This window comes from Anas platyrhynchos, chromosome 19 (genome assembly GCF_047663525.1).
Source record: "Anas platyrhynchos isolate ZD024472 breed Pekin duck chromosome 19, IASCAAS_PekinDuck_T2T, whole genome shotgun sequence".
Lineage (NCBI taxonomy): Eukaryota > Metazoa > Chordata > Aves > Anseriformes > Anatidae > Anas > Anas platyrhynchos.
In genome coordinates, this window is record NC_092605.1 from 6,938,500 (window position 1) to 6,963,048 (window position 24,549).

Below are 24,549 nucleotides of genomic sequence, written 5' to 3' on the forward strand. Positions count from 1 at the left end.
TGGCTGGAGTAAGTAAATGATCAATAATGATATCATTACCATCAATTTCTGTTGTCTTTTAAAGGTTATTAAAAATACAATGGTAGCACTGAACAGGACAGTCTTAACCCAGGGAAGTACTAAAGACAGACGCGGCGAACAAACTGAATTAAAGAACATGTGGGAAAGTGCAGATATTTATTTAAGACGTTTATTTAAGACATCAGCGCGTCCCCACACCGGCCCTTCAGCTTTGGCACCAGGGGGCCAGCACACCCCTTGGAGCAGCCCCACACACACGCAGCAACGCTTGTAAACTTCAAGACAAGCGACAGAGATCCGCCGGCGGCCGGGGCAGCCCTCACGGGCCGGGCTCAGCCCCGGGACCGAGCCGGGCCGGGCCCCGCTCCCCTCAGCGCCTCGCTGCTCGCCGCCTCCTAGAGCGGCGCGCGCCGCCCCGCCGGCGCTTCCGGCCTCTCTGCAACCGCCCTCATCTATCGTTGGTCCTCCGGGCTGTGGCGGCTGCACCGGGCCTGAGGGGACGGGGGCGGGGGGGCGCTCGGTGGCGGCCCCGGTGCTCGGCCGTGAAGGGTGGGGGGGCGTTGCGGCGGGGCCGGTCCTGAAGAGAAACGGCCTCCCGCCCTGCCGGGAGCCCCCGGGCAGCCCCGCCTCCCCCCGGGGGCGAAGGGGCCATGGCGGAGGCGGGGGGGGCGGCCGGGAGCCCCCCGGCGGGGCCGGGCTGCGGCGTGCAGGTGGTGCGTGGGGCTGGGGGGGCTCCGGGCCTTCATCGGGGTGTCGGGAGGGCTGAAGGCAGAGGGAAGGGTTGGGAGGGGCTGTGGGGGAAGGCAGAGGGGTGGGTGTGCAGGGGCAGTGGGATGAGTTTGGAGGGGCTGTGAGGGGAAGCAGCCTCGAGACCTGGTTGGCCTCAGGGAGTGAGGCTCTGGGCACGTTTGGTTACCTGGGTTTGAAAAGAGAGCCGTAAAACTCCTACAGAGCTCTTTCTTCTCCCTTGAAGGTTTTGTTTTTAATTAATTTTTCTTTAGCAAATATATACACGTACCCAAACGTATACAAGTACCGCAGATACAGTTTGGCCGCAATTTATATTTAGGTTTAGCGAGGCAAACATACTGGTCCTGAAAAAAAGCAAAATAACACAGATTATTAGGCAAGTGAAAATGAAGAACTTCACAGAATCTCAAAGCCTAAAAGCAGGTCAAAGCTTATGTCCTAAAAGTCATCCTGGGTTCATTTAAAGTATCCCATGTATGAGGTTTGACAAAACCAGCAGATTTCTGCCAACAACCCTGAGTTTTTAAAGGGTTTGGAATCCTAATATGAAAACCATCATTTAAGAGTAACAGTTTCTGACTTCTGTAAAATCTTCAGTGGTGTTAAAATGATTAAAAAAAAAAATATTTTCCACATTCACATACGGAGATTGGTAGGAGCCAATGTGAACTGGAATTTGCTGAAGCTGAAAATAACATTTCACTTTGGGGTTGTTTATGGTGTATGCCCTCAATAGAGGAGGTAACACTAGAAACAAGAGGTTTCTTGGGTGTAAAAGTGAGTTGCACAGTTTCTGTAATTTTTTTTTTTTTTTAACTCACATGTCTCCAACCTTGTGATTGTTGTATTGTTTTTCAGTAGCGTAGCTGAGGGAAGAGTTATGTTGTTGAGTAATATATTTGTAGAAGAAACAGGGTTGAAGTATCTGCTAATCAGTTAGCATTCTGTCATTTTTCCATACATCAAAACTCACTTAGCAGAGCAGCCATGAATCATCTTCAGCTTAGTCAGAGCAAAACGACTTCACTGAAACCACCTAAAATCACTTCAGGCCTTATTCTAGAACTTTGAAGTCCAGAGGAAATCAGGTAATGTCACAATGCTCCAATCCAGATCAGATCATAATGCTGTATTCTAACTGTTGTGCTTGGCCATTAGGCCATGAAATGCTCCTCTGCTGGATTTCGCTATAAGTCAGTCTCAGGTAATAAAAGAATAATTCGGACTCAGTTGTCACTCAGTTGACCCTGTAATGACAAAAACACATTAGTTATGTGCAGTTTATTTAAAGGAGCATTATGTGTATTTGTCGTTCTCTGTTGTGGTGACAGTTTTAAAATATAAAAATGCTGCAAAGAGAACTCAAACAATAACCTGTGCTGTGAGTGGGCAGTGGTAGTTAGCATCAAGTGAGCAAAAGGCTTTAAGACATTAGGAAAACTGTGTTCCAGGTCTCCCTTAGGGACCTGCTTTTAGAGATTGCTGTAGCAAGGCTGGTGTTTCTCACTGGAGACTGTGATTTGTCAGCAGTGACAGAGCTGTAGTTGGTTTTGTCCTGGGACTGAACATCAAGGCAGGATCTCTTCAGGCTACTACCAGATGACTTTTTTTCTACAAATCTGCACCCATACATGAAATATTGTGCCCACGTTCACGTTTTTCCCTTTTTAAATGAACCATGGAGACTGGAGTGCTTTGGTACAGTCACACAATGGTAAAAGTCAGTTTATAGGTACCCAGCTCGGGGCAAGTGCCAACTACAGCTTTTAAGCCTGGCTACAAATGTACAAATGAACTAGAGAGAAGTGAAAAGTTAACCTCTGTGGTGTATTTCTCTTTGGTCTAAAAACAAAACAAGAAAAAAAACACAAATGCAGAAGAACAGTAAACTAAGAACAGGAGAACCCAAGGAATTTCTTTGCTACCGTGTGTTAGTAGTACTCAGGCATTTTAATCATATTGCTGTGTGCAGTTATTTGTATGGATTTGTTAATTTTTCAAGTTTTATGTGGAAGCATCAGCAATTCAGTGCTGTACCATATTTTGACAGGCATGTAGCTTTCCGTTGCTGTGACAGTTGTGTGAAAGTAGAACTTGCTCACAGGAAAATGTTCAAGAGCATGCTAATCTGTTATTAGTTGCTCTGTTGAGATCAGAGTTAGTGACCTCTGGATTGCTTCTATCTGTGCTGCCGTTGAAGTACTGCTTTTACTGTTTTCAGTTCAAGCTGAGCAGAAAAGTCCTTGAATGATAATTTGCGCTGCCGCTCTGACTGAAAACAGGAGCTCACTATGGAAAAAAAGTAAATAAGTTCCAGTTTTACAGTTTTCAAACCAATGTCAAGCCAGTTTGTGACGGTATAGTCAAAATCGTACTGAGTTAGGTAAAATAAAAATAAAAAGAAAAAGAAAAAAAAAAAGATGAAGAATGAGTGACTATTCTGGATGTCCAAAACTGCATTGGAAAAAATGGAGAATGCTCTTCTTTCTGAATGAATATGTTAGATTGATTAGCATGAACATTTAGGGGCTTATTTTAATTGCAATCTAAGCGTAAGGGATATTAAAATCCTGAGCAATTTGGATATATTGGTTTAGGATCTCAGGCCTGCTTAGTTTTTGAAGTCTAAATGCACTATTGAGCCATACTTATGAAATAATCTTTTTTTTTTTCTTTGTTGTATTTTTTTGTATTCAACTTGACTTTTTTTTTCTTTTTTTTTTTTTTTTTTACTTTGTCCTTATTTTACTTGCTTATCTCTCTACAACAGGTCAAAGACTTTCTTTGCTTAAAAATGTAGATACCTTTGCCTCTACTCGTTTTAAATACCCCTTTTTCCTGTCACAACATCCTGCCAAAAATCAGGATGTTCATTCATTTTAGACCAGTATATATATATTTTTATTTTGCTGTGCAATGCTGTTAAGCTTTTTATTTGTTAGTCATTGTTACTGTACATTGTACTCTGTGGTATCTGAGTGTACATATATTGTACTGTGTATAAGGAAAAAAAAAAAAAAGAAAAAAAACAGTATGCACAATAGCTCCTAATGTGTGCATTTGTGTGTGTTTGCCAGATCTGTAACAAGTCCATTTCAGTGCTCTTCTGGTAGCTTCTCAAGATTTTCACGTGCTCACAGTAGGAACTAATCGTCTGGTTCTTCCAAGTGTGTGTTTATGGTTACACCACATGATAAGGACTTAGAGTTCTGTTTCTAGGAACTTCTTAAAATGTCCTGTGAAGCTTTTTACAAGTTACTTGGGCTCTTTGTCTTAAATTCCCCATCTGTTATAAGGCACCTTAGCAGGTACTGATTTGGCCTCCCCCTTTACGGACATTGCCAGTGTACTGTTACTGCGGCAAATATCCTAGGACTGGCATGCTGTGAATGGAAGGTATTCTTTTTTGAGATATAGAAACAATTTTTGGGGTTAAAAATGAGAATACTGATGAGTACTTAAACAGAGAAATCCCTCATCTGCGATTTGTAACCAATTTTAAAATGAAGATTTCAGATAAGTTTTCACACAATGCTTATGGGGCTGAAACAACAGAGGCTATAGGAGGAAAGCCTGTAATTGAAATGAGAGACTAAGGAACTATGTCATAAGTCATCTTCTAATGTGTTTGATATCAATTTTAGATAAAACCATTTAAAAAACTCGTCTAGAGTCCAAGGATTCAGGCTGCACATACAACATCTCCAGTTAGGTAATAAGTCAGAAGAAAAATTGATGAGTAAGATCTATTAATGGAAGATAGAAGCAAAGAGTGTCTTACGAAATGCAGGAATACTAGAAGCAAGTTAGTGTTGTGTTATCGATGGCTTGTTAGCATTTTTCGTTCAGTAGTCTCTTGTTTCCTTGGAGATCTACCAAAAGTAGAACTCAGAAAATGTGAAGTTTGAGAGAGGTGAAAGCAAATCGTGTATTTAAAATGAAAATAAAGGTACCTTGCCTACTTCCATATTCTTGTGATCCCTTTTTGGTGAAAGTTAGTTTCAGAAAGATCTGGCACTTCTCTTTTTTTAATGAATATTCTTGTAGTGTAAGGACAAAAAATAGTGTTACTGACTTTTTCTTTTTTTTTGTAGTCTGTCATTGTGCCTGTTCACAATAGTGAATGCTGGTTAGATGAGTGCCTGAAGTCTGTCTGGGAACAAGATTTTAAACAAACGATGGAGCTGTCAGTTTTTAATGATGCCAGCAAGGTATGTTTCAGACTTTATTGAAAATGCTGTCCAAGTCAATACTGTCTCTGATAGAAATTTTTATTTGGGCTGTTTGGTTCACCACACAAAATAGAATAGCTGCACCTCTGTCATCATTTTTCTAGGACAGTTCAGCTGAAATCATTGCAAAATGGAAGATGAAGTTGGAAGATGCTGGTGTTCCAGTAATCATCGGTAGCAATAATTCATCTCAACCTCGAGGAGGTATGTAACTTAATAGTGATTTTTTTTTTTTTAAAGAGTTAGGTTGCTATGATAGACAACACTGTTTTACTTTGAGAAGTGTCTTAGTAGCCACTTGCATTGCAATGGAAAAAAAAAAACACATTGGACGCGGAGGTCTGGAAAACAAAAACTCATTCCAATTTAGAATTTGGCCCTGTTGTTTTTGGCTCCATAAGATTTGTTTATATGGCCAGGAAAGAAGAACTTGGCTTGATACTTATTCTCTACTCAGCAAAAGAATTTTGTTTAATTGAAGTGTACACAATGTTGTTAATGCTTACAATTTTACTGTGGCTTTCTGATATCCGATTTATCTTCAGAAGATATGTCTTAAGAAAAAAGAAATACAAGATTTCTTACATAATCATTTAAAAATCATTTAAGTGCTTGTCAGGATTGTAGAGCAGACCCTGAAAATGTGAAATAAAGACTAACAAGCAAAATTATGTGAAAAGGTTTATTTTCCTCCTGAATCTCAGTCTTGCTTCTCAGTCACTTGAACGATTTCCCCCTTTCCCAAGATACATTCCTTGGAGTAAAGTCCAACTTTATAAACAATGCAATTTAATTAAAAGTCACAGATTATTATTTTTATTTTTTACTTATTAATGGCTGTGGAAAAACTTGGCCATGTTCTGTAATGTGGAGATTGCAGGTTTCTTAATGCTGCCATTGCAAAACTCTACAGATTTAAAACAGTTAAATTTGTGGTCCAAGCCAAATGGAGAGGTGGTTCTGGGGTTTTGCAATTGGGCTGTAAATAACAATCATGTTGAATTATGAAGTACTTTGCTGCAGGATGAAGATGCAGATGGTGGGATATGAACTGTAAAACTTCTATGTTTTTAATTTTAATCTCACTCTTTTTGTCAGAAGTGGAGGAAAAGCCAGTGTTTGCTTTTGTTGAAGGGTCAGAGGCCTGGAGTGAAATGGAAAATGCATTTTTGATACCACTTTGATCAGATCAAAACAGAGCTTTAAAACAAGTTTTGATGTGGGAGCTAAAAACTCACACTAAAACTCCTTGGTATTTACACAAGAGGCTAAACCAATATGTGCAGTGAGCTACCTGACAGATCCGTAGTGGGATTCCCTATTGATTTACATGCTACTGCAAATTGCATTTAGCCACTGGAAGAGATAACAAACAAATATCGCTATCATTTTTTCTTCTTTTTGGTTTGTTTTATGTTTGGGCTTTTTTTTAAGCAGACAAGCTTGCTAAAATGTAAAATAGAAATGAAAGTATGTTGCTCTTTGAAGAAGCAGATGTTGAGTGGCATTAAAGTTGGAGGATCACGACTGTGTTCTGAAGATCAATAAGAGGACGAAGCAAACAGAACACTGCTCATATTTTTATGAGAGCTGTAAATAGAATATTTCTGTCATTCTAGGTTTTGTGACAATGAGTAGCCAGGTAGGAATTAATATAAAATTTCATCAAAATTTGTGTCTTTCAAGATAATCTAAATTAAGAGACACATTGTGGAAACACTGTAACAACATCTGGTAAGCTTGTTTTTTTTTAACACAATATCCTGTTTGTAACTGAAAAGAAACCCAGATTTATAGACCAGTCAAATTGGTCTTACTATGGAAAAGCCCAGTTCTGTTTCAGAAGGCTTAATTTTCATCCCATTGTTGAAACACAAATAACTACGAGTTTCTGAACTGAATTCATCTGTGACTTGGTGTAGGCCCCTGGCTTTATTTGCTTTCATTTCCTTTGACTATAGACTTCTTTAAAGCATTTTTTTTTTTTTTAACAGTCATCAGACCTAGCAGTACTGAAGTATAGCAACATATCTGTTACTATAAGTAATTTTAATGTTTTAACCTTTCTAGCGTGATCTGTTGTTGTTTTGACAGTGCAGCTTGTAATATTAGCACTGTTGAGCTGGTGATGAGACAAGGTTGGTAGAGCAAATACTTTTGGGCAACTGATATGCTGGAGTTAAACAATATAAAGAATTTCTTGTATTCCAGGAAACTTATTTATTTTCCTTTTTTTCCACCTTAACTACTGGGTGATCTGTCTTCTTTAAAATCTTACCTCTTTTAGTAGCTGATGATCTAAAAAGCTAAAGAGGTTGTGATTTATTGTTAATGCCATCTTGTTATATAGTTTCCATTTTAATAAAATATTTCCTATGTATAAAGTCTTGCTCCAAATAGACTTGTATTAATGGCATGTGTAAACTAGTTGTAGTTTGCAAGAACACAGGTGCAAGGTTTTGACGATAATTTATGGTAATACTCCAAAGTCAGTTCACCTTTGCACTCTAGGAAACTGAAACTAAGTTTGAGTTGTGAACTCCAATGAGTATCTTGTGCCATTAAAGAGAGATGTCAGATTAATTTTTGTTTTAACATGTATTTGCCAGTGTTAGGATAGCTGAAACCTGAACAAATCTTTAAGAAATTGTTGGAAAGGGGCACAGCTGTGAGCATTGTTTTAAATAATAGTATGAAATGCATAGTTTTTTTTTTTTTTTTAATAAAAAAAGCTTATTCATGTGGAAGTCACTCTCAGGTCACCATTAAAATGAGGACATCTTTTCTTCATGGTTGTTACATTTTAGGAGCAGGTTACTTGAAATCCATAGTATTTGTTTGCTTTCAGTGATTTACTTTTATTATGTTAAGGACTAGTTACAACTGTAAGGAGTCTTTCCTTTAATAGAAGATGCTTTAGTACAGAAACAATGTACTAGTCAGGCTTCACATCTTCAACTATTTACACAAGATTAGGATTTATTTCTGATTCTTTTCTAACATGTAAAAGAAAGGGGGGGACCTAGAAAAAAAGAAAGGGTCACGCCTAAAAAAAGGAAACCTTTTTCTTTCCAAGAGTAAGGAATGTTAATATCTCACTGAGGCTTAAGTTTTTACGGTTGTAACCATGGTAACAGGCTCTTTTCACCAAGTAAGCAGGCCTTACAAAACTCAGAGACCTGGCACAAACATTTGATTTTCTTCAGTAGAGTAATATTAAAGAAATTCTTTAACTCATGCCAAACATAGGATTCATTGTGGTGAAAACTTTTTAATATTTAGTTTCTTCTACAGGGAATTATATCTCATTTTAATAGTTTTTTAAATATGCATATTATCTATTTAAAAAAAAAAAAACTAGCATAAGAAAAGCTTCAGGATGGTTTCTGTCTTAATCTTAATAAATATTTTCCAACTCTTTTTCAGAATGAATATTTAATACTTCAGATTTTTTTTTAAGTGTTTCTATTTGAAAACAAGATCTGAGGTATTTCAGAAAGTTCATGTAGTAATATTACTGTCGTCTTGTAGTTGTCTTTGAATCTGCTTCACTTTTTTCTTCATTATTTCCTTGGACTTCGTTAGTTTATACTGAAGATGGTTGAAATGTTGGAGTGTATACTAATGGCAGGATTGAAATGTAAATACAGGCTGCTTTACAGCTGGTAATGGTATATCTGAGTATTGATTTGATTGATGTTGGGTCAAATTTTGTTCTATCCTGTACTTTTTCCTCTTTCTTTAGTAGGGACCTCTGCAGTATTAGGGTTTTTCTTGTTTGGCATGTTCAGACCTGCTAACTTGCATCAGTTGTTTCCTACTAGAATCACTCATGCCAGGATCCAGCTCTGCTGTTGTGTGAAGTACTGACTTTGCCAGCTGCTTTTTTACTGCCAAAAGAAAAAGAGAATGAGAGTAACTGTATATATGAGATTAGATATTCATACATGTATAAAAAGTTGTATGTAAATATGCTTTAAGGTAATAAATCTAAGAAATCTATGGAGAAGTTAAGGTAACTCAAAGACACCCACGAAGTGAGAATTAAAATACTTGAAATACATAAGAATAAAACAGTTACAAGGAAGAGCCTTTATCAGTACTGTTGCTTTGGCAGTTGATCTAATGTTCCTTTGAGGCAGTAAGAAATGCAGTCATAAGTCTTTTTCTTTACTTGGACAACTTAGCAAGATAGCCAAGGAGCAAGTGTATTAAACTAAGTGAACCTTTGAGCCCAGTTAAATTTGTTTCCTGAGCAAACTTAAACATGGATCTCACAAAAAGAACAGAGAAAGCTTTTGAATTTTTTGAAATGCCAAATCAGGAACTTAAGGAATAATATTTAAAACTACCTGACTCCAAATCATGGTGAGACATGGCTTTATCTTTCCAATTTTCCCTTTAAAGAATAATAAAAATCAACTCAACAGTGTTAAATATCATTGCATCACATGGTTAGCAAGCATATCAGAGCAATCTTGAGCTGGATTCTCTGAGTGAGTTTCAGAAATAGTTTAAATAAAGCTTAAATGATTATGTATATATATAAAACCAAATAGAATTTCTATAGGGTTTTTCAGAATAATATGATATAGCATGGTCTTTTCTTGTAATGCTGTCTGTAACAAGAATTCAAAGACCAGAATGTACTTGGGCCTTGTTTACATATAAAAAGTGATCCCAGGTAAACCAGCTCATACTTCTTGTATGTGTTTCCATTTCTGAACTTACCTCGCTGCTGGTTGCTGCAGTTCCTTCCTTACCTTTGGTCGTGCATTCCTGCTCCCCTCCTTTTTTTTTTTTTTTTTTTTTTTTTTGCTTTGTTGCTCATTTGACCCTTCAGTGCTGTCCAGTGCTGCTTCAGAAATTAAGCTGACTAAAAAGTTTTCTTCTAGTTCAACTTCCTGAAATGGCATGGTAGAAAAGCCTGGATTGTCATCTGACTGAATTTATATTTTAGGGTTGTCTTCCAGAGATGGTATAACATGTTATTGTATAAATAAGGCAAATTTGTGCTTTTTGGACATGTACTCTCCTCCTTGCATAACATTGATTTTTCTCTAACTTCCTAATGAGACTTTTTTTGTTTTAATGTTTCTGTGTTTTAAAGACAGGTGAAATTTTTGTATTTGCATCCTTTGTATTTAACATGCAAAATGGAACAGAACTGTTTTTGTGTACTGAGGACTTGGCCCCCAGGTAGGGAGAACAAGTTGACTAGCAGTCTCTTGTGCTTTCTTTTATGATTAGTATTATTTTTTTTAAATTCAGAATTTGTTGCTATTTGTTACGATTAAAGAGATGAATATGTATATGCAGCCAAGGTTTTTCATCATCTGGATGTGTACTGGATGTGAGGCCTAGGTAGCTGGACTCTTCAAGGTTTATATTATGTATTATATCTTTGGGGAGGGCTAGTAAAAGTTCAGTTCTGCTTGGTGGTAGAATTTTGACATGTACATCTGATTAACCACACAGAATAATACTGAAATGAACATACAATTTAAATATTTAAAAGTTACCTGGTTTAAAATATGGAAAAATCCGTATTTTGCTTGGTACTGATTTTTATACTTTCTTTCGTCTGTTCCTAACTGCAGTAAGCTTAAAATTTCAAAGTTTAAAGCTACTATATAATTTTATCTTTATTTTCTCAACAGTTGGATTTGCTAAAAATCAAGCAGTAATACAGAGCTCGGGAGCCTATCTTTGCTTTCTGGATTCAGTAAGTTGATACATCATGCTTGACTCAGTTTTGTCTGAAAGATTGTCTCATCATTTTTGATGTCATGGTTGGTTTGCCTTAAAGACAAGCTCTTTAAAGGTGGTTGGGTGTTAAACATGGTGGTTACTATTTATAGCCCTAAAGTTGCCTTCCAACCTGTAGCATGTCCACAGCCTCATACCATTCTTTGATCCTATAGATTTCACAAGCGGTTGCGAGCAGAGTTAAGCAGAGTTGCTGTTTAGCTGTTTTTAGAATTTTTGCTTTCCCACATGCTTCAGAAAATGATACAGATGAGAAACTAAGAGCTAATCTACTGGCTTTTTAATGCAAAATAGGAGATGTCTCATCTCCCATCTTGCTTTTTTTTTTCTTTATCCTTTGTTGTATACCTTCTGTGAACCCATTCAGCTCGCTAACCCACAGATAGCTATCTGACTTTATACAGCTTAATATGCAGTGAAGTGTTTCACAAATGTGCATAGCTGATCTGAGGAATGGTGCCATGTGGCTAGGATCAGGCAAAAAGAGCAAGACCTTTAAGGCTCACTGATCTTGTGTAATTTCACCTGAAGATTGATACTTTCCTCTGAATTGGCTATGGTTTAGTGTAGTACTAGGAGGAAATGGCTGCAGGAGGTGTAGGCTTTCAGGTAGGGTACAAGTTAACATTATGATTGTCTGTGCTCATTAGAAAGTGGCGTGATCTTTTTCATGAGAGTAGGGAGGTGAACTCTACAGCCTTATAATCACACAGCTTTCACTTTGGATGTTCTTTCAGTTTGCAAACTCTATTTGTTGTACCAGCTATGCAGATTTTTTTTTTCCCAACAGTGTACTGTTGCAAGACCCAAGGCAATTTGGCATATGTTGCTGTTGGCTTTACTGGCCTTTATTCTTGCTGTTATTAAATTATAAAGTATATATCAACACTTTGCCTTTTTAAAAGAGTATATTTGAATTTATCTTAGCTTCCTGTTAGTGATTTTTTTTACAGAATATGTTTACATAAATCTTTGTGTACAAGTTTAAGGAGGGTGAAGCTTTGAAATGCGGTATCCAATATGCATATGTATAAAATGGTATGTCAGAAAACAAAATTTGAGCATTCATTGGACACATGGAACTCACAATCACACATACAAATTAATGGGTGTTTGGACAGGTCAGCTTCTTACACGTCAAAGAAAAGTACTTCATATTCAGCACTGAGTGTCAGTGTCTGTTTCATAAACAGGTTGTTTTGAGGAAGTATGAGCATGAAATCCACTGCTCTGTTTTTGATCCCCTGATTCATCAGATTGTAAGAGCATGTGAGTCTTACAAATTGTGCCATGAAGTAGTTGAAGTGATAGCAGTTTTGTTAATACAAATATACCTGGGATCCAGTTCTTTTTGTTTGTCTTCAGGTAGACACAGATGCCAGGGCCAGTTAAATTTACGTGAATGATTCTATGGATTTAACTCTACTACATTGTGAGTCAGTGAAACTATTTACATATATAAATGAGAAAGAAATACATATTAAAATTTTGTAAAGGTCAGGTGTTCCAGGCTTGGATAAATACTACATTGTATGGGGTATTACAGGAAATACATGAGATGAGTTGTGTACATACTTATGTTTACTGAAGTTAGCTGGAGTCCACATAAGCATGAGTGAGAAATTAACATACTGTTGTATTGTCCCTTGGAGCTTCACATCTCCTGTCTCAGATCTGTATAAAATAATTTACAGAGGTAAGTCTTTCAATCCAGACAGATGTAGTTGTTTGCAAGTTAATATTTCTCTAGAGATATCTTCAGAATTCTTAATTTATTTGCTTTATGGAGTTTATGAGCTATGCTTCTTTGTGCTGCTGTGTTCTGTTTGCTGACTGTTCTATTTGCTGTGCAGATGAGAAAACAAATTACAACTACTATGAAATCAGTGGTGGTTTTGCATTTCTGCAAGATTATTATTAGCATAAGTCAATGTTTCATATAATTAGGACCTAGTCAAAGTGCTATGATTGAGAATTTTATGACTTCCAGTATGGATAAGTTTGGAAGAAGCTAACAAGGCTTCCTGTTCTACACATTTCTGTTCCTGCTATTGAGCTACATGCTGTAGAACAGTCATTCTGATCTAGCAGAAGCCTAATCTTGGTACAAAGAAATGCTAAATGATTGGCATTACTTAAGTGTATTTTCTACCATCTCCCCTTGTGGCTACCATTGTTTGCTGAAAACAGATTGGAGGAAATAAAAATGAATGTGGAAACTGCTGCAAGTCTAAAAATTGCTCAATATTTTGGCCATAGTTAGTAAATGCTGTGTGATAATAGCTGCAACACAGATGTTGCCAGCTGTTTAATAGCTCTGCTTCTACACACCACCTACCTTCTTCGTTTCAGTCACCAATCCAGTGTCAGGCTCTATAGGAAGGAATGCTGATATCAGCCGTTTGGAATGTGCTGCAGTAATGCCAAGGAATTGACCTTCAGATGTGCAGGCATAATTGAAGCTTTGCTAGAGGTGGATGGAGAGAGAAATGGGGCTGTGTCAATAGCTTGTATACATTTCATATAGGTGGAGAAAAGTGTTGTGGCTCCTCATATGTTCATTTCACTTACGCATCTTTGGGAGTATTAGTCCCGAAGAGACTGTTTTGCTTGCCATTCCAGCTGGAGTCAAGCTGCTTGTGTTATGTCTCTCAACACAGATTTGCGAGGACAACAAATTGGGAAGAAATGTGGAGGGAAAAAAAAAAAAAGGTTACAGAGCTCAGAACTGTCAGAATTTGATCAGCCTATTCTAGTATGAAGTGGCAGCTGTTTGACTAATAGCTATTATGGAGTTTCTTTGCTGTAGCTGTTGTTACAGATTTCACCTCTAAGCTACTGAGGCATTTTTCCCACCAGCAAAAGCAGAAAATGTGAAGATACTTAACAAATTGTTCTTATTGTACTCCCAGAAAAATCTTGGTCATAATGACATCAGAGTTCACTAATTATGCTAATGTATTTCACAGTTACTTTCCTCCTTTTCAAATTGTCTGTAGTTACTTTATCTACCAGTTGCGTTTTATTGTGATTTTAGCTTGTCAGCTCTCCGGGGTGGTTGCCATCTTTGTTATAATCATTTACCCAGATTTAGCACAGGAGAGGTGTAATACTGAAAATACTTTTCTTTTTTTTTTCTTTGAAGTGCTATTTTCTTTGACACTTACCAAACATCCTTCTATAAAACTGCATTTCTTTAAAAAGGAATGTGCTTTCGTTCCATCCTAAGCATCTGTGTAGTTTCCCATTATTTCAGGTTTAATCAAGGTGGTTTTGGAGGTTATATAAATATATAGGTAAATATATAGAAATATAAAATCGTGTCCTTTGTTTGACCTGCAATATTTCCAGCCCAGTCATATTTACTTGAGTCCTTGACCCATTTGTTTTAGTCCTTTGAAAGGCTCTGTTGGCAATATATTGCTGTTTGCAAGATTCTTACTTAGCCAGTTAAGAGTTGGCTGTGCCGTGCTGTCCCAGCACAGGGAAGCAGCTGAGCTTTATTCACCAAATCGAGGATGGACCATCAGAGTCAGCACTCTGCTGTTTGAATTGGCAGCTGCCGACCTGTGCTTTCGCATTTGTAAGATTTGCTTTTAGGATTTCAGTTGCAGAATGTCAGTGTTGCTGTCAAATGGTGCATGAGCTTGTCTTGAATTTCAGGTTCAAAAACACTTCAGTGAGGGGAGTTCTTAAAGGTCTCAGGAGAAGGTGGTTGGGCCTCAGCTAGCTGCTTGGTGTGTTTCAGGAACTCCAGCCTTCAAGCTAGTTCTCAGTTATTAAAATAGCTGCTTGGTTACATAGGCTCCTTCACTTGCTGGTTTTGGAAGTTGGTGTTTTAAGTTACTTTGCAGGCGTTAATAACCTTTTGAAATACTTTCATGGAAATTACCGTTTGTATAGCCTAAAAAATGCAGCAGCGATCAGACTTCATGTATTTGCTTTTTTATTGTTGTTGTGACATAATACTCCTTGCAAATTTGATCCTCAGTTTAAAAACTGAGAAAACTCAATCAGCAGGTGAATGGATGTAGTGATGAACTCCATTCCCAGAAGCTCCCTCTTCCCTGAAGAGTTGTACCTTTTTTCTGAATCACTAAGGAGAACAAAAATATTAAAAAATAAAAAAATAAAAAAAAATTGTGTGGGGGGGAGAGTGGAGGACAAACAAGAAGTACCTGAAGGCATCATTCCTCTTACGTATATGTCTTCACAGAACAGTATTAAAAATGGATTAAATGTCCCAGTCTGGAATGTGAAATGTTACTTGTCTGTTTCATAAATAACCAAACCTTTAGAATTTGGCTGCCATAAGCTCCTTCCACACTTCTTCATCAGTTTACTAGTTAAAGAGGGTAACTGAAATTGACAGGGAGGATTTTACTCTGGTCTGAGTTTACCGACGTTGCAGTGTAAATGACTTGCTTCCCCTGTCTGTAAGCACTCCCATGCTTTTTTTTCAGTGATCCAACTGTGAGAAAGATCCAAAATCTATCCCCAGTGACTTCAGAAATGTTAGGTATAGAACAGCATATGTCTGCGCTTGCTGCACAAATGCACCAAGGTGGGAATTCCCTTGACGTCAAAAATTTCCCATCAATTGATAGTCATGTTGAAGTAAAAGATTCCATAGGAAGATTCTAGTTAATTTTATGCTGTTGGAATGTGCCAGTCAGTCAGGTGTAAGGTCACCAAACATGTCCTCCCATTTAGGGCTCTTTGTTGCCATGTTCAAGAAAGAAATGGTGCACCATAAAGTCAGTGTCTTAGCCTTGGAAGTGTTTCCTTTGTTGTCCCTTTCTTTCTCAAGGTATTTCAGAAGTAGAATCTGAAGAGCAGTGTTTTTTTCCCTGTGATATTGCAAGTACTGGCAGTGTGTGTGTTCTGCTCAGGTGAGACACGTGGAACTCGAGTGCGTGATTTTAATGGGTTTGATAGCGTGGGGTTTCTTTAAAAACACTGCCGATGATGAGCATATTTGCTTTGGTAGTCCTGCAGACAGGCCAGTTTGTGGAGGCTTTAGGCCTTTTACTTCTCTAGCTCAAGGAGTTGTACTGAACAATAGCAAAGAAGGATTTCACTTACAGTCTGAGCAGGTGCAGGGTAAATGAATGCCTGTTTGATGGATTGAAAGACTGGAGATGCCGTGTCATTTCTTAGGGAATCAGATGTTCCTCCTGGTACTGCTACAGGTTGTATTTTAGGGGCAATAGCTGCAATGACAAGAAAGTGCTATTACTGCCAGGATGGAGCATATCAGCTTTTTTTTTTTTTTTTTTTTTTTTTTTCAGCATCATGAAGGAATTTGCAAAAGTGTTTGATGCTGAGTCGCTGAGTCTATAATGTGAGCTTAAGGAAGCACTTCGGTACTGAGCTTTAGTTAGTGTAGTATTTATGTGAGCTTGTCCTTGGTTTTAAAAAGTAAAGGCGTATTGTACATTGTGTTGTATGGTTTGTGTTTACTTTCTGCAGTAAAAAAAAAAAACACTTTCAAGGGAAAATCATCATTATCACTGTGGAGTTCAGTGTGGTCCAGACAGCCTGCCTGGTTGAAGAGGCCAGTGAATGTTTGTCACTTAAATGTATCCAGAATGGTTTAAGAAGCAAATAATAAAGCAAAACCAGCTTTGAATAGTATCTTTAAACTTGGATTATTGACTTAGATTTCCTTTTGTTCGACTAAACATATGAGGAAAGTAAAACAACTAGCTCAGTGTAAATTGTGTGTGTTTATGATGAGTGCTTGCCTCTGGTTGGAAGGAAAACAACGTAGCTGAGAGCTGTGTAATGAGCGGTTCTGGTCCTGCAGCATCTGCAAGTGGTGTAGAACCCAACAGGAGCAAGGCAGCTTTCTGCAGAAGGGATGTATTGGTAGGACCGCAAGCAGGCAGAATGCCTGTCTGACTGAAAGGTGATGGAGATCACGACCTCCCACTGGCAGAAACACATCTGGGCTTGTTTAGAAATCCCTGCTGGCTTTTCATGTGAAATAAAGTCTTTTTCATTCTCCCATCTTTCAGCAAATTGTTTCCTTACTCAGAATGGACACTGGAGAACAGGAAACATGTTTGTAATCAAAAAAATTCCTACAAAATCTGGGTTGTTTTCAGTGTCTAATGTAGGCTTTTGTTTATATTGCTTTATTGCTTGTCATTTACCTGTTTGGTATTGTTTGCATTGTATATATGTATGTATTTAGCTGGCAGTAAACGCAGCTACAACCTGAGATTTTTCTTAATTTTTTTCCAAAGTTTGGGGAATGCAGTTACCTGAAAGTAGATTTATTAACAAATTATTTTTATTTCCTTATCCTACTGTAAGTACATACTTAGTGGAAGCATATTTATTGAACATTATTTTCAATATGTTCTTTTGTCATTCTCTCAGTGAGGGGAAATCTCTCTTCATCCTGTCTGCCTTCTATCTGCCAAGAGACAACCTTTAGACGCTTTCATGTTAGCAGGGAAAAATGGATTTATTTTTTTTTAAAGGAAGTTTAACTGAAGTTTCCACTAAAATTCAATGTCATTTACTGCTAGCCTTATCTTCCCTAATCACATCTAGGAGAGAAAAGTGGATTAAATGTACTTTGCTATTTCTAAATGTAGTCTGTTTTTCTAAACAGCATCTTTTTCTAAATTCAGTAGTATGTTTTTTCTAAACAGACTAAATATACTTTTGCAGCTAGATTCAGATGTGCACTTCTTTGTCTGATGTCTGATGAGGGAAAATTATTCTGAAAAAATGGTTTAATTATTCAACTTTTGTTCACAGTTTTAAACAGAAAACATCCAAACTGTTGACTGTAGAATCCAGTATCTGTCAACAGTTGCTGAATTCAGTATCATAAATGCAGTATCTTTGATAGGAAATCTGTGATTATGTAATGTACAGCTCTATAAATTTAACATCTTAATTATCTGCTATTGGTGAAACTCTGTAAGTTCTTACCAGTGCAGTGTGTGGTTGAGTGTCACTGCGATCTATCACTGGACTATGAAATTGAGAAATTTGTAAAGTGCTCTGGTTTTGTGGCATTGTCCTTCTGCTTTTACTCATTAGAACTTAATCTCTTCTTTCTTTCTTTGATTCTTTCTTTTTTTTTTTCCTATCACTGACATAGAATGCTACCTCATTACTCAGAACTATTTCTTCGGGATTATTTTCTCTTTTCCACTTTATCACAGCAAAGAATCTTCTAAATGCGTTGAAGTTTGATTTTGCAGTTAGCTTTCTTTTTTATAGCTGTCCAGCCTGAGTATTAAAAAGCTAGGTGGATGAACTGTCTCAGTTTTGTCTGGGATGTGATTTGTATTTTGTGACATTCTTCCTCATTTGATTGCTTTATTTTATGTGGGATTAAGACATAAGTCTTAAAGTACTGTTCTTTTTTTTTTTTTTTCCATCCCAGGAAGAATCACAGAACTAAACAGCAATGCATTATGTAAAACTTTTAAATAATAACAGATAGATAAATGGAGAGACTTTTTTAAAATATTTTAAATAAAGGTTAAAGGTCACTCAGGGTAAGAGTTCATAGTTTTGGAATATTAGAGAACAAAAATGTATTTATTTTCTTAAAAAGCATTTTAAAGTTTTTGCGGTCATAGTGCTCCCTCTCCCTGGATTTTACATAATACTGATGATCTTGGTGATAGCCTAAGACCCAAATCTGTAGCCTTGTTAGTTTTGCCAATAGCGTCCACATGACATAGTGCTTTGTTAGGGGGAAACAGACCAAGCTGTCTGTTGATAAAAACATAACATTGACCTGTATGGTGAATACAATTCTGGATTTCATTTGGATTATTTAAATCAAGTTGATTATTTTTCATCTTTGTGAGTGTATGAGTCCCGTTTAAATTTATCTCTTGTGCAAGATCATAACTGGAACCTTTTAGCACAAGAGCTTATGTTGTGTATTGTAAGCGATAAAAGTAACATTGTTCTAAGCATTTTCATTCCTCAGTTTTGGATGGATTTCTTTTTGCATTCTTGGTTTTTAGGGATTTAACAAGAAGACAACAAGGTGTGATCAAAGCTCAGTTAAAATATAACTCCTATATTTTGTAAGAAAAAACAGATTTTAATTAAAAAAAATATATCTCTGTGGTATACAGAGAAATACGATTATTGTTCTTACAGGCAAGGGTAAATGTTTTGCTATAATGTTTGCTTGATGAATTCTTGATAAAGTAGATTAGATGGCAAATATTATTGTCAAAGTTCTGAAGTAACTGTTGAAGAGAGTTTTATTCTCCCTTTATAATAAAGGCTGAGAAATCAGAATTTTTCCACTGTTGGTTATGAAAATGATTGAAATCTTATATTTTTACTAACCATATCCTGGATACAGAAAGATGCTTTTGCCGATATATCTCTTTCTTCTTTTAAGAACTTGCATGCCACAAGAGTCAGTTTTATTATTCTATTGTTATATCTTTAACCTTCAATTGTGTTAAATAGTTGGAGCTACTTCTAAAGCTCTTTTCATTCTCCTGTTGATTTTGGTAAGACTGTCGTGTCACCTTTATATCGAGATCGTTCAACCCTCCAAGCCCTACTTATCCAAGCACTAATGTTGCTGTTGATTTGACTGAAAGTTTTAATGTGAAAGTTTTTAGAAATTCAATACTTGTATTTTGGCTTTAGCAGAAATCTCCTTTGAATAATTTTAGTGTGAGGAACGGGTAAAAGAATAGATGTAGACCAGGGACTCAGGAACGAGAACCAACCATGAATTATGTTTCCCTGATAAGCTAGAAACATTTGGAAATACACTGAGGAGAAACAGGTTGTATTAGCTTTAACCAGTGTGTAAGAGAGACTCAGTACAGCTCAGACCGCAAAGAATGTTTCTTCGGATTGCCAGCATGTCTCAAATCTCACGCTTTTAAGCAAGGTTAGTTCCTTATCCACATCCACTGCCAGTATATGGCTATTACAGCTTGTGGTTAAAGAGATGTTGGGTATCTTTAGAAATGTAAAATATGTGAGTGTCCATAAGAAATGTGTTGATTGCAACATCTGTCATGTAGTAGTTAGGCCATTCACAGTTTGAACAGGATTGAGTTTAACCCACTAAGAGTGTAAAGTGTCAAGTCGCATTATCAGTGTTTTTTTTTGTTTGATAGTTTGTTCGTTTTACTGTGTTTTGAGTTACTGCAGGTTTCAGGTTTTGTTACCTCTTCAGTGTATGTACTCAGAGCTGTCACAGTGCTCAAGAATATGCTTCGCTTGGTTGTAGTGAGTCTGTATTTCTATCACCGATGCATTTGAATTCCTGTTGATAAATAATGCTATTTGTGATTGTTGTTGATAAGATTATTGTTAAGTAATAAGATTATTATTGATTATTGTTGTTGATAAGTAATAAGGTTATTGTCGATAAGTAACGCTATCTCAGAGATCACTGAAAGACTAAACCTAGGAAAGAAAAGCCTTATTCTATATATTGCACTGCTGGTGATTCTTATCTGACTGGAGATTGACTTGCATTGTGGAAAAGTGGTAGAAATAAGTGTTTTGCTGGGTTTTGTAGACACATGCAAGTATTACTTGGAAAATCAGAGACCTACAAAGTAAGGGTTTTTTACTCTTTGATGTTGCTTAAAGTTTGAAGACTCAACCTATACACAGCTATGACTGGAAGATTCTGATGAATCTGGTTAACACGCAACTTTTAATCTCTCATTGTGTCTGCTTTTAGGTGACAATGGCAAGATCATTTTACGTCTTCGGCTTTTACACCACTAGCAGATACTCTAGACTGTTTTAGACTTGTTTCCTTATTCTGTCAGTCTGTATACATACAAGTTTGTAGCCTATCTGCTTGATGAGTAAGTTTGTGTGCTTTGAATGGGAATATGTGTTAGAAAGCAAGAATCTTAGTTTCCACATGAAATGAGGAATTAAATGAAGAACTTTTTGAGTTGATAATGTTATTAGCTATATCTGTTTTATCGGTATTTGTACTTTATAAATTATTTTACTTCTTGTTAGTGACTATCATCCTGCCATATACTCCTCCGTTGGCTCTCTTCTTTCCTACCTACATAGGTATTTTCACTTTGTGCATTTTAAAGAAGGCACTGAAAGCTTACTTGGAGAAGCTTTAGTGGAATGGTTTTCAATTATTTTAATCTATCAAAGTAGCAGATGAAAATAAGAATGCATTTAAAAAATGCTCTTTCTCATTTTTGACTCCACTTGCTCAGAGGCATTGAAGAAGTTAGATGCAAATGTGTTACTTCCGGCTCTTTGAAAGAAACAAGCAATGGGCACAGTGACTTTCATATTTGTTCCATTTGTACGTCTGACTGCAAGCCAGTAAAATGATGTTAACTTAACAGCATATTCTAATGTGTATCTGAGTACTGTACTGTGACCTTTTTATATTCAGTAACAGTGCGCTATTTATTGCAGGATGATGTGATGATGCCACAGCGGGTTAGACTGCAGTACGAAGCTGCCATTCAACACCCAAACAGTGTGAGTACTTTCTTGTGTGTGTTTGTGCTTTTTTTTTTTTTTTCTTTTACAGAGTGCCGGATACATCTTTAAAAGGATATGAAAATTTCACAGTAGGTCTGGTGGAGGCAGAGCAATACACAGTGTATTCTTTTCCTTTATTTTTAATCCTTGCACTGAATAGTAGCTTTGATTGAACTTCTTTTCCTTTATTTTTCGCTGTGTAGTAAACCAAATGTCATTATGACTGGTACCCTTTCTCAAATAAGTATACAGGTTTTCTTAGTGTATATAACTTAAAGGAGAATGCCTTTTTGATATAGCTCTCCAAGGTAATGTGAAAAGCTACAAAGGATCAGTTACAAGAATGGTCTAACTGTTTGAAATATTTAAGAAACTGTAAGGAATGCGTGTGTTATTAATAAACTGGCCTACAGTTAAATCAATGTTTTTCCCTGGTGTCTGCAAAAGAAAACATTATTAAGTCGGATGCCATTATTTATTCTTGTGACATGAACTATCAAAGGCAATCTATGAAAGAGTCGTTTTATGATCTGTCTGATCATGATGTTAAATCAATTTCTGTGATTAAGTCAAGTATCCCTTGGAGAGAATTTGTATGTATGTACTCTTTACCTGAAAATAATAAACCAAAATAATTTTCTATGACAGTTACTTTTTGTCAATATTACTGACATATACATTCCTTTATAAATCTGAAAACTGAGTTTGTACTCCTATCAACAATGTTTGGCAAAAATTGGTATAAATGAAATAAATCTCGTAAGAGAAAATGTCAGAGGTGTTAAAACTGTGTGCCAGAGGTTTTTGGTAAAGAAAGGGTATTTGACTTGGTCTGTGAAGAAGATATTTCCTGCAGTTCTTGGAACAAAATGGACGGTTTGAAGATTATCACTGTCTGGGAGTTAAACACCATTTGAACTTTTCCTCCCCAAAACACTGACTTCAAAGAAGAGATTATTGCGGTTGTTTCAGGAATCCCTGCCAAACAACCTGCTGCTTACTGGTAGGATGTGTACCTGCTCATCGCAACACCTGTGCTAGGTCTCTGATGAAATCTGATAATCCTTACAATGTAATTTATGAAATTATAGTTTTAGTAGCACCTGAGTAGCAGTTAACCTAGTTCATATTATGAACATTAATAAAAAGATACATGGAAAGTTGTTTTTGTTCTGATATGAATCAGTTAATGTAATTCTGTAGTAAAATGCCAAGGAACCGGAGAGGCAAGTTGAGCCAGTTAGCTTGCTCTGTGGAGACCAGTGTTAGGAGCTATCGTATTTCTTGCTTGTATGACTTCTGTATCTGTCTATTGAGACTTTTTTAATTAGACTAATTTCAACTAAACAGTTTGTAGGCTATTTAAAAAACACTTCAACTGTTTTGTTTATATTCTGATATAATTTAGTGTCTAACAACATTAGGTATGAGCCATTAAGTGGCAATTAAATAAATAGTAATGAGTGCCTGAACAGACTGAAGGGTATGTCTCCATGATATATTCCAACCAACACAAACTTGTTCTTCCTAGGCTCTAAGCTCTTCTAAAGCTGTGGTCTCGTTTTAGGGTGGTACTACTTGTCTATTTACAAAGCTTAACTTGTGCTTTGCACTTCTCTAAATAAAATTGTCTGGAGTCAGTTTGACTTAGTATGGGAAATCTGGGTTTCCACTTTTCAGTTATCTGACATTAATACAGAAAATATTCAATTCAGAGAAATGTAAAAAAAATATCTCTCAAATGAATGGAAAAAAAGGCCTGAGATCTTAAGAAAAATGATAGGATGTGTGTGCTCCTTATATGTCATAGATGTAGCATGTGTAGAAAGAGATGCCTATGTGAAGAATCCCTTCTGGGTTAATACTGTGTATTCCAGAACTCTAATTGAAAGGCCTGAAAGGAAAAATGGGAACATCTCCAGCTGCTCCTAAGGCGTAAATGTATCAGTTTGGTCCAGAGACCCCCCTATAGTTCTGACACAACTTCATCTATCGTAAGAAAATAAGTGAGAACCTATCCACAAATACACATACCAATGTCAGGGTGCTCTGCTATTCTTTACAAAGTGATCTCTCTTCTGCCTTCAGAATCATCACACCATTCAATTTTCTGGCTTTTGAAGATGTTTGGGGAGGTTTGAATAAGGTTCTGTTCCGTTTTTGAGGTTCTGACTGTAGCGTAGTGGAGGGGCAGTGGAAAGCAGAAGCTTAAGAAATGCCTGTGAAGCAATGAGCTTTTTTGGTTTGTTCCTGAAATTCGAATTTGCAGACTTGGACTTTCCAGTATTTTGCAACTTTTCCTGACCTGGATTTATAGTTTAATTTTGACTTAATGTAGTCTCAATGTACTTCCAGACATTTTGTTTCTATTCCTAGCCATGCAAGTTGTTACCGAATGCCAGATTTGGGGACTAGTATTCCCAGTAGCTTCTAATATTGTAGGTTTTAGTCTACTGAAACCTATTGTTACTAACATAGATATACAGGTAAGAAAAATCTCCAGGTTTCTCCACCAAGAGGAACTTTCTTCCAGAACCTAACTAATCCCTGAGGTTCTTCCTCATCCATGTTATTGTGAAGTGTAGATAGACTGCCTTACCCTGACTTGAAGTGTGGTCAATAAACAGTGGCACCAAAGATTCTGGATGCCTTTGGAATGACTCCTCAGCTGGGTGTTCTTCAAAGAAAGTGGTGTCTTGGCTTGCTCCCAGGATCAGGTAGTGGAGTTAACTGGAGTAACACTGCAGAAGCTCTTAGCTTTATCAGTCTAATTTCCTGTGTTGTGGACTACTTAATCAAGCTTTGAAAAAGCCAGAACAAAAGTTCCGCTCAACTCTCTTGAGCTTTTCTTATCTTGAGGACTTTCAAAAAAAGAAAAAATCCTGTACGACAGAGTTATCCTGTTGTTGGTAACATTCACAGTAGAGGGTTTGGGATCTGAAAATGCAAATTACATTCAGTAAAATCACGTTGTATTAGTAGCTCTCTAGAACCACTGTCATCTCAACCTCTGGTGAATATACAAATATATTACATTATGTCTAGGTCCTGTTGACAGGGATTCTATAAATAGGACACCCTCAGAGGATACAAGTTTTTGAGGCTATTGATAATACAATAGCTACCAACCTTTTGGCTCTACTTGTCTAGTGCAGATGTGCACTTATGCAGCATATGCATGTGCCTTCAAATTGCTTATGCTCTTATCAGATAATGAATGACTTTGTTACTAGATAATGAATGATTGTGTTACTAAAATTTCTCACTCTAGTTTTTAGCAGCA

General features: G+C 36.9%; 1 protein-coding gene across 5 annotated transcripts in view; it reads left to right on the forward strand.

The window, feature by feature from the left end:
• The first annotated feature begins 561 nt into the window (after nt 1-561).
• B3GNTL1 (UDP-GlcNAc:betaGal beta-1,3-N-acetylglucosaminyltransferase like 1) overlaps nt 562-24,549 on the forward strand; it is a 128,305-nt gene continuing 104,317 nt past the window's right edge. For 4 of the 5 annotated variants that reach the window (XR_005260234.2, XR_005260235.2, XM_038165608.2 and 1 more), the window contains exons 1-5: nt 562-734; nt 4,866-4,982; nt 5,108-5,207; nt 10,664-10,728; nt 21,198-21,263. Coding sequence is in view for 2 of the 5 variants with exons in the window: in XM_038165608.2 (XP_038021536.1) it covers nt 672-734; nt 4,866-4,982; nt 5,108-5,207; nt 10,664-10,728; nt 21,198-21,263 (411 nt within the window). In the remaining 3 variants the exon portion in view is untranslated. Of the gene's footprint in view, nt 735-866; nt 1,860-4,865; nt 4,983-5,107; nt 5,208-10,663; nt 10,729-21,197; nt 21,264-24,549 lie in introns of those variants that run through there. The other variant, XR_011804132.1, reaches the window with a different exon arrangement.